The sequence below is a fragment of the Talpa europaea genome (assembly GCF_964194135.1).
Source record: "Talpa europaea genome assembly, chromosome: 9".
Classification (NCBI taxonomy): domain Eukaryota; kingdom Metazoa; phylum Chordata; class Mammalia; order Eulipotyphla; family Talpidae; genus Talpa; species Talpa europaea.
In genome coordinates, this window is record NC_140076.1 from 116,750,682 (window position 1) to 116,761,175 (window position 10,494).

The 10,494-nt window shown below is 57.4% G+C and overlaps 1 protein-coding gene across 1 annotated transcript; it reads right to left on the reverse strand.

The window, feature by feature from the left end:
• Positions 1–568: 568 nt before the first annotated feature.
• Positions 569–10,247, reverse strand: G3BP1 (G3BP stress granule assembly factor 1). Its single transcript, XM_084241644.1, has 11 exons — positions 10,138–10,247; positions 8,260–8,341; positions 7,673–7,846; positions 6,844–6,934; positions 6,116–6,209; positions 5,126–5,327; positions 3,965–4,066; positions 3,668–3,779; positions 3,369–3,497; positions 3,115–3,224; positions 569–799 (listed from the first exon to the last, which is right to left on the reverse strand). The coding sequence occupies exons 1-11, from the start codon at positions 10,230–10,232 to the stop codon at positions 596–598; spliced, it is 1,395 nt and encodes a 464-aa protein (XP_084097770.1). The 5' UTR covers positions 10,233–10,247; the 3' UTR covers positions 569–595.
• Between the last annotated feature and the right edge of the window lie 247 nt (positions 10,248–10,494).

Sequence of the window (10,494 nt, forward strand, 5' to 3'; positions counted from 1 at the left end):
GTTTTTGTTTTTTTACAAATACAAACTAAATGACTTAAAAAATCTAACAGTTCAAGAGAAGCACTCTAGACATGGAAAACCTATCTCACAATTTAAATCTCACTGGTAAAAACACGTTTTATCATTGTTTGGTGATCACATGTTAAAAGCAAAAAAAACTCCACTAACTCCACCTTTTATTATTGAGTTTGTAGCAAACCAGCAAGAATCAAAATTACTGATTTTTGCAATGGCATTGCTCTGCGCCAAGAAACAATTTGGGTTTTGCCCGCATTCAAAATGTTTATAAATCCTGTATTTCTCACAGGCTTTTTAAACAACGTAGAAAATAAGAAATATTCCAATGAATGAAACATACCAAATGTCAGTAATAAGCAAGACGCATTCCTTTGGGGAAATGGCTGTTAAAAAAAATCCAGTCTGTATATGCAAACTAAGCAAGGAAGTTCAGTCTTTTCTTCTTTAAAAATCCATTTTTCCTAAAATATCGTTCCACAAAATTGGAAGTGAAGGACTAGGAAGTGGGGACAAGACAGGTGAATCATACAAACAGAAGCAGTTTGTGGCTCCGCCAGCAATCCGGGCGGGCGGGGCCTCAGGGTCGGGGGGCCAGACCACGCGCTGCGCCGAAGCCCGGCTTCTGCACCAGGCCCCCCCGCGCCCCGCGCAGGCCGGCACCCAGCCCACCCCGGGGGCCGCCGGGGCCGCGCAGACGGCTGTCGCGCCGGTCGCCCTCCCGCGCCGCTCGGGTCTTCTTCTCCTCCACGTTCAGGCGCACCTCCCCGCGGAACATGATGGGCTGCAAGACAAGGGCACACTCACTGGGCCGTGGAGAGCTGACCGCCCGTCTCGGGCACCTGGTGTCCGGCTCGGCCCGCAGGGAGGCTCCCCGCTCTCAGAGACCCCCAGTCCTACCCACAGACCTCTGCGGGCCGGGCCCCACGCCATGAGGGGTACATCCACGCTGCTGCGGCCACCCTGGCCAGGCTGGGCCCCGGGCAGCGCGGCTGGGGCCCCGCCACCGCCTTCCCTCAACCCCTGCAGACAGAGCTGTGCCCTCACCACCACCAGACCAGCCAGGGCCTGGCAGGCCACTGAGTATGAAGGCGGGATCAGCCAACCACTATGGAGAGCTGTGTGGAGGGTCCTCAAGCTACTGAAGATGCAGCTTCCACGTGACCCGGCAATCCCACTCCTAAGGATCTACCCAAAGGACACAGAAACATTACTTCAAAACGACACCTGCACCCCAATGTGTGCTGCAGCACTATGTACCACAGGCAGGCTATGGAAACAACCCAAATGACCCAAAACAGATGACTGGACAAAGAAAATGGGGTACATATCACACAATGGAACACTACTCCACAATCAGAAAAGATAAACTTATGCCATTCACAGCAACTTGGGTGGAGCTAGGAGAGATCTTGCTCAGCACAATAAGCCAGAAAGAAAAAGAAAAATATCGGAGGGTCTCACTCATAGCAGGAACGCAGAGGAACCAAATAAGGGATCAGGAAAAAGAAAAACAACTACGATCAAGTAAACATCAAAATCAACAGGCAACCACAGACCGGAGACATTCTGCAGGGGAGGGAGAGGGGTCAGGACAGGGTGGGAGGAGCACAGGGCTGTGGGGAAGGCACGCGCGCGGGTGAACTGGTGGCGGGACTCTCACGGGAAGTCATACGTTGTACAAAAATGAAGGATGATCTAATAAACATACCCAAAATCTAAACTTTCAGTAGGTTAAAAAAAAAACCAAAGGGACCAAGAGGACAACAGGTGGCCTCTTCGAAGCTTCTAGATCTAATATTTCAAATTCCAACCGAACATCTGTACTTACACATTTATAAAAATACAAAAAAACCTTGCCCTATGCGACGTGATCGTAAGATCTTTTCCGTGCAAGCTGCAAAGCCCTTCGAGCGCAGCGCTCCACGCGCTGGGCAATGCTAACAGAGGAGCGTCGAGGGCTCCGGGGCGGGGCATACAGGTCGTTCGAGGACAGGAAAGGCGCTAAAGCCTGAAAGGGCAGTGACAAGGTAGGGGGCCGTGCCCCTCAGCTCTGATGATAGGCGGCTGAGGCGCAGGGCAGGGGCAGAACCCTGAGGGACAGTAGGGATGGGGTTGTTCACCTCAAGCCATTCTCTGCACACAAGCTACCATGCTGAACCCAGCAGTTAGTCCAGCACCAGCACGGCGGGCCATCTGCTCGGTGATCAGTGAACTCCCCAGCAGGGCCTCGGGCGCAGTAAGGACTCCAGGCCACAGGAAGGGTATGGACAGAGACAAAGCTGTCCAGGCACCCCGATTCAGCCTCTGGGGCCTCCCTGCCTTGGAGTCTGTGGGACATTTCACAAGCTTGAGGGCAGCAGCCTGTGCAAAGCACGTCCCACGGGGAGGACCCAGCACTGGAGGGCTCGACCGCCTGCACACAAGGGCCTCATGGCCCGGCCCCCGGGAAGCAAGATATGCACCCCCGGCCTCCAGCATGGCGACAATGGGCACAGGGGCTGGGGCAGGCGCTGGAGGCCGGAGGACCGACGGCCCCCAACGAACTGCAGACAGAGCTGGCTCGACATACCCTGGCAACAGACAGGTTGTGCCGCCTCCCCAGTGTGGGGTAGCAAAGGCCGCTCTAGGGTGGTTCATTTTAAGTTACCTGATTCCCCTCAAAAACAGCAAGTCAGGTTTTCAACTAACTCGGGTCACTGACACTTGTGTTCCACCACCGACTGCCAGCACGGGCAACCTCCCGGAGGAGCCCAAAGAGGTGCGGGGCCCATCAGAGCCCATCCCACATGGGGCCTCCTGCTGCCCAGGCGCGCCAGGCACCGCCGGCCAGGCGCCCAGGCAGTGGCTCTGCACCAGGCGGCCAAGGCAGGGACCGCAGACATCTCTGCACGTGGGCGGTTACATCCCCCACCACGCCTGGGTTCTCATGAGTTCCGCTCTTCTCTATCTCCAGGCAGGTCTCTCTCAGCCTCCCCTGCGTGAGGTGGAGCTGGGTCCCAAGTGTGTGGGTGCCCTGTGCCCCTCCCGCTTCAGGCCACACCACATGGGGACCCACACTCCCAAGAGCCCGTGACGTGCTGCTGGTGGGGGGCTCACCCTGTTGCTGAGGACCTTCTGGACAGGTTCCGAGTCATCGAACACCACGAAGCCGAAGTTGGGGAGCTTGCCGCCGCTGTTGATGCGCAGCTCCACCACGTTGCCGTAACCTGTTGGGAGAGGCCCCATGACACACAGGCGCCGCCCACCAGAGTGGGTGAGCACAGGAGGACCCGCAAGGAAACCCAGTCATGTGTGGTGCCCGCCCCGCCCGCCCACGCATTGGACAAGGGAGGGCGAAGCCGGTGACCTACTCTGAAAGAAGTCCTTGAGCTCAGACTTGTCCACCTCGTGCGGCAGGTTCCCGATGAAGAGCTGGTGACTGTCGGGGTGCCGCACGACCCTCCGTGGCTCGGCATCCCCTTGCTCGCCAGCTTCACGCACTTGAGAGGAAACATGATCAGCCATGGAAGCCAGATGCCCTTCCGGGATCGCGAGCCCACACAGCTCCCCCGAATCCCATCACCCCACACTCCTTCAAGCATGCAGTTAACACCTGGCCCCCAAAAGGAGCCCTCATCGCCAACGCCCGAGCTACCCCAGCGGCTCTTACTGGGTCGCGGGCCCCTCTGCGGGGGCACGTTTATCCGCTGCTCCCGCACTCGCTGGTCTCTCTGAGGCCTCTGCGGTGGGATCTGAGACTCAGGCTTAGACTCCGGACGTGGCTGAAAGATTTAATTTTAACTTTGTATTAAAAAATAAACTTCCCTTTATGTTTGTAAAGATTCTGGGTTACCAAGGTTTAGGCTAGAAAGTGACGACGATTCTCTCCCACAGCAAGGGCACGTGCGGCCCCACTCCCACCCAGCAGAGACTCACCTGCTCCCACCCCATTCCCACCCAGACTCACCTGCGCAGCCGGCACCTTCACCACGTGGGGCGGTATCCCAGTCACCGGCACAGCCCCGCTGGGCGGAAGGTTCTTACTGGTCACTGACGCCCAAGAAAACGTCTGTGGAGGGCAGCGCATGGCCATGCAGCGTCAGCAGAGCACAGCCCTCGACCTGGCGACGCACGTGCAGCCCCGTCCTGACTAGGCTGGTGGCGCCCTCAGCGTCTGAGACTCCGCTTTCCCCCACTCGCAGATTTAGCCAAAGTCCTCAGGGCTCATATATCAGCCAAAGCGAGAAGCTCTGAGGGTCTAAGAAGCTGCTTTCAATCCATTTAAAAAAATGTGTGCAAAGAAAATTCTGTCTCCAGGTTTCCCAACCTATGACTCAATCACACCAACTCTGGTTAACTTCATCCTGAAGACCTTGCCCAGTCCACACGACAGCCCTCTCGGCCCATCTCTCCAACCCCAGTGCCTTGACCTGAGCCAGGAACCACCTGGCCTCACAAGAGCCCCCAGAGCCCATCACTGGCCACTCTCTCTCTCTCCTCGAGCCAGTCAACGCCTTCCCACTGGCACCCACAGCCACCTCTCCACCTCGCTCCGCCCCCACTGCTCCCCACCAGCGGCCAGAGACCACCCTGGCCCACCCACCGCTCCACAGCCAGGCACTAGGAGGAGCGGGGGGGCGGGAATCCAGCCACGCCGGCCAAGCGGGCTTCATGGAGAAGCCGAGCCGCACCCTGGAGAACAGGCGCCACGAAACGGCGCACAAGACTTCCAAGGGGCCGCGGCTGTCCCACATCCCTCATTAGACTCCCCAGGGTGGGGCGGGGTGAAGGCTGCTCCGCCTTGCTGTTTTCTGGAGAAAATACACGATCGTGTGTCTACTGCACTGCAGCAACTTGCAGCGTAGAAGATGAAATGTTAAAAGGATGACAGGCTGTTGAGAGGGTGACAAAAAGGTAGCTGAAACGAGTGGTCTAAAGCAGTCTTCCTTCCTCCAAGAGAAAATAAGTCGCTTTTTTCATTCTATAAGACACCCTCTATCTTTACTTCGCATCTGGGGTGATAAGGCTCAATAAATCAAGAAATGCCCCTGAGCCCCGACGTGCACTGGTAGGTGGTGCCCACGTGCCCTGTGGGGGAGGGAGGGGAATGGAGAGGAGAGCTGCTCACCCGCAGGTCCTCAGAGGCGGCCGGGGCCAGGTCCACAGGGGCCGGTGATGGGCTCTTCCGGGTATCCTCAGAGGCCGCCTCTTCCAGGGCTGGCTCTGCCTTCTCCTCCTGGATTTCAGCCGCAGATTCCTGCTCTGCTTCTGGCTCCGGATCAGGCTCGGGTTCAGCAACAGGCTCCTCCAGATGCTCCTCCAGATCATTGCTGTCATGGGAAATTTGAGAAACGTAATTCTGTCTCCACTGACGGAGCAAGAAGTTCCTAAGTATTTACTAATTAACCATAGAAACCTAAACCTGGGCCTCCCTGGTGGCGCGCAGGGGTTAAGTGCCAGCACTATGAAGCTATTGGCAGCCACTGCAGCACAAGGTTGATCCCCGCCAGCTAGGGAGGTGACCCACATGGCGCAGCAGACCTCTCCTGTCTCCCCGCTGCTCCCCTCAGCAGTGTTTTCAGTCAGTCTGCTTGTTCTGCTCCCCACTGTCTCTGGTGAATCCTCTCACGGCCCCCCATCTCTGGCCTGTACCCCAGTTCTTATATGCAAAAATAAGAATCTTAAAAACAAAAATTGTAGGGCCTCCCCTGGTGGCGCAGAGGTTGAGCACTGGGTTGCAAAGCTGCCCGCAGCCTCTGCAGCACTGGTTTGATTGATCCCCGGCCGCCCGGTGAGGGTCCCACATGGCGCGCAGACCTCTCCTGCCGCCCGCTGCTCCCCCAAGCAGTGTATTTTGTCGGTCTGCCTGTTCTGTTCCCCGCTCTGGTGAATTCTCTCACCCTCCCGCGCTTCTGACTGTACCCAGTGCTTGTATAAATAAAAAAATAAATCTTTAAAAAAAATGTGTATGTTCCTATTAGCTCAAAAATACCAAAAGCAAAACATTTCTTTAGGGAAAGTATTGCTGTGAGACTCTGAGCACACAACGGCCCCTCCTCTCCAGCTCACTACCTCAATTCTCACTTAGTTCTGGACACAGGAGTAAAGTTTTCCTTACCTGACAGCCTGATCATAGAAAGTTCCAGAATCATCAGGTCCTACTTCAGGTGTCTGCTGTCTGTCTTCAGGTTCTTCTACCTCTTCCTCCGATTCTAAATTAAAAAAAAATCTGAAGTAATTTGTTTAATTCATGAATACATTCACTTTCACAACAATAACCATGATCAAAATGGAAATAAGAAAAATGCAAAGCAAAAAAAAAAAAAAGAAAACAGCACTTTGATAAAATCACAGCAGAGACCTGAGGAACAGAAGTAAGGTGACCTTCTCGTCTGGGTGAGGATCACGGGGTCTGAGCCCGGAGCGTTGGTTCTACCGTCCCAGACCCGGCCCTGGGCTACGGCAGCCTCCTCTGGAAGGGTCTGACATCCGGGCTCCCCGGTCAGAGCAAGCTCCAGGTGCCGGCCACAGCGGCCTTCCCTGCGGTCTTGTCCAGGCCTTGCACGCCCCAAACGGTGCCCCACAGGCTGTTAGACATTGACAGGCAAGCAGCCTCCAAACAGCATCTTCCTCCAGGGCGAAGAGTGGTGGGCACACCCCCTGCCCTGCAGGCGCAGTGGCCACCAGGAATCTACTTCTGCTCAGGGGCTCCCGCCGTACACACCCTCCATTAAGAATGGTGGAAACGCAGGCCTATCACGCGCTTGGACAACAAGGAGGTTTCCAGGAGAACAGAGAACGCGAGAAATTCAGAAACCTGCTCCCGTCAGGAGGCGAGCGACTTACCCTCCTGCGGCTCAGTGACAAAACCGCCGAACACCTCGTCTTGGTACCTGAAGATGTCATTGTGGACGTAGAACTTGTTTGCGACAGAGCCCTGCAATGCCAACGAGAGCATCCATTCACTGGGCAGACCCTGGGGAGCCTTCCACACCGGCGGCCCCCACAGCCCTGGAGATACCAGGCCAGGGCACTGGGGCTTGGGCAGAGGCACCGAGGCTGCAAGCACCCCACAATGCACAGGCGCCCAGCAGGACGGAGCCCCCCGCCCCGCGTCCTCGCCAGCCCCAAGGCTGGTGTGCCACCAGACGGGCTCCAAATGGAGACATCCCGCTACACAACTTGAGGGCGCGCCTCAACAATGTCAAAGTTGGGGCCTTCCTGTGGCCCAGGGGTGAATCTCAGGCTGTCACCACCACAGCACGCGTTCAGTTCCCGGCCAGGGAGCTGCCTACAGAGCACAGCAGACTCTCCCGTCTCCCTGCTGTCCCTCAGCAGCGTGTTTCAGTGGGTCCGCCTGTTCTGCTCCCCACTCTGTCTCTGGTGAGTCCTCTCACCCCACACCTCTGGCCTGCAGCCCAGCTCTACACACACACACACACACACAAAATCAAGCCTGGGAACAGAAGACGAGCAAAAACCCTGGCGCAGGTGAAAGGGGACCTGACAGGCGTAAGCGCCACATGCGACGCGCAGCTCTGCACTGGTCTTGGGGCAGGGAGCACAGCAGCAAGTCCAGGACGTGTCCAAGTGCCTCCTGCCACCCGCCCACCAACCCACCCGCCCATGCTCCCGAGCTCTCCGAGGACCCGCCTGGCGCCCACCCCAGCCCTACCTCCGGGGCGAGGACGAAGGTCTGCATGAATCTGCGCAGCGCCTGGTTGTTGTTGGAGAGCAGCCCCATCACCTGCACCACCACGCCGTCGTTGAGGGTGGCATGCGCATCCACGTGGCGGATCTTTGTGTGGCAGTTGGTGAAGTTCTGCGACATCACTTTCCTGTGGATCTCCTGGGGGTGGAGCACGGGGCAGGCTTAAACTTGTGCCTTCCTCGGCCAAAGACCCAACACGGCACATGGCGCTGCCGCCCGCCCAGCTCTGGACCACTTCCCCAGAGGTAACTGCCCTGATGCCTGCACAGGCTGATGCCCCACAGACACCAGCCAGCCTGAACACACAGAGCCACGAAACGCGTGCAAGACACTGTAAGCTTTCCAGCGAATGCCTAGTTGCCATTACGGAGCAGGCAGCCTGCTTCACTGCTCCAGGGCACAGCGTGACAGCCCCTGTCACAGCGTGACAGACACCAGGGACCACCCTGCAGGGCAGCGCAGGGGACGCCCTCTTGAGCCAAGAGTCTGGGCAGCCCCACAGTCCCTGCACGCCTGGGCCTGGACATCTGAGCCGGAGCCCACGCACTCACCTTCTGCCCGTAGACGGCGTCCGCCGGCTTGCCGTTGGCATCCAGGCCCCCGTGGACGTACGAAGAGTTCTTTCCATAGAACCTGCAGACGAGACACCCGGCCCGTCACACCCGAGGCCAGAAAGGGGGTCTTCTCTTCTCTATGCCAGCACCACCCCATGTGCCAGCCGACTTCTGCTGCCGACATGCCAGCTCCACTTGCGGGGTGGGGAGAGAAGACCCCAGCGTTCACGCAGGAACCACTCTGAGTCCAAGTTTCTGCTTCCACTGAAGAGCGCGGGCAGCCGGAGCCAAGCAACCCCACTCTCCCAGGCGGAAGCCTCCAGGTGGGCCGGGCGCCGCTGCAACACCCCCAGGGGGTTTTAGGAAGACTGTAACAATTCTTGCCGATGCATCAAGAACTTCAGACTCGAGCCCTGAGGCACCCCGCGCCAGCCGGACGCCGCCTCTCAGCGCAGCCACTCTCAGGGACACAAGCTCTGGGCCCCAGGGATACAAGCTCTCACAAATGAGCCCCCGAACGTCATGCCACTTCCTGCAGCCAGCCCCGAGCGGCCACCCCAGGGGACAGGCTGGGTCCTCGAGAAGGCCCATCTGGCAGTACCTTCCATGGTCACTGCGAAGTGGCCCCAGCCAGCCCCGTGTCCCTCCGTGAACAGGAGTCTCAAGATCAATGAACAGCACCCACGAGGGCCTGCTGATGTGTGTGGGGCGCGTCTTTCAACCCCCCATCCTCCCTTTTTAAATCCCAAAGTCACCTGACTTCTAAGATCACACAGCAAAGCTTTCATATGAAGAAAAAATCTGGACACTTGTTCTAGTTTTGTCCCCTAAAAGTGTAGTTAACTCTCCTTCCACACTTTTTAAAAGTAACTAAAACTCAAAAAGGGAATATATTTAAGTGTTTTGAAACTCCGAAGTCTTAAACACAAGGAAAAATTTCCATTTTCAGAGCAAGAACTCAAAATGAACTTATCAATTTGGACACCGAGGTATCCAGTTCTCAAGCTGGTCAAGTACAGAGCAAAAGCCAGTCCAGGAGCCTCCCTGGTGGCGCGGGGATTAAGCACCACACTGCGAAGCTGTCCGCAGCCTCTGCAGCATGAGGAGTTCGATCCCCGGCCAGGGAGCTACCCACATGGCTCAGCAGACCCCTCCTGTCTCTCTGCTGCTCCCCTCAGCAGTGGATTTCAGTACCTCTGCCTGTTCTGCTCCCCGCTCTGTCTCTGGTGAATCCTCTCACCCCCCACACCTCTGGCCTGCACCCCAGCTCTTGTGTGCATAAACAAATAAATCTTAAAAAAAAAAAAAGGGCTAGTCCAGCAGACACGCGGTGAGAGGAGGGCTCCGGTACCCACCCAGGCAGCCCTAGGCTGACTCCCGGCCTCCAGAGAGGGACGGCGGCCAGCCCCAGGCAGAGCAGGAAGGGCTGGGGGCGGCAGTTCCCTGACACAGGCCCTGTAGCGGCGAGGCCTGCAGACCCACCCTGAAAGCTAAGGGCCATGGGTGAAGACGCTCAGCAGGCCTGCATGCTCAGAGAAGGCCGCCTCCCGCACCTGTTGCTGACTGACAAGCAGGCGCCGCCCCCCACAACCCGGAGATGCCCCCGTGCTTTGAAGCACAACGCCACAGACCCGGCGCTCCCCTCTCCTGACGGGATACACCACAGTCTGCGCGGGCAGGCCCAGTGGAGCTCCCAGGCCTGTGGAGCTGAGGACGTGCGTCCGAGTCAGGTCCTGAGCCCCATTTTCACTTCCATCTGTAGATTGTTTTAACCTGCTCATGGCCTTGTCACCCATCACCTAGTGGCCCTGGCGCGGAACGCACTCTGGCCTCCAGGGTGCTGGCTCAGGACGCGGCCGGGGCGCGGGGGCTCACCTGTGCAGCATGTCAGGGGCCTGGTTGAGCAGCGTGTAGTACTGCCGCACGAACTCCCGCCCGACCAGCAGGGGACTCGGCTTCTCCATCACCATTGCTTTGGTCAATGCAACCTGTGGGAACAAGGGCAGTGACAAGTCAGCCTGGAAGGCCTTGCACGAGGGGAGAGAAGAGGCCGCGGCCAAGCCATTCGGCCAACACCAGCTCCAAGCCAAGTAGGGCACCTGCAAATGCCCGGTTTTTAACAGACACGCGTTACAAGAACAGAGACACCCAGAGGCCAGGTGAGACTTTAAACATGCAGGTTTACTGAAATCAGATGAGATCAGGTAGAAAAACCACGGCAACAAATCCCCC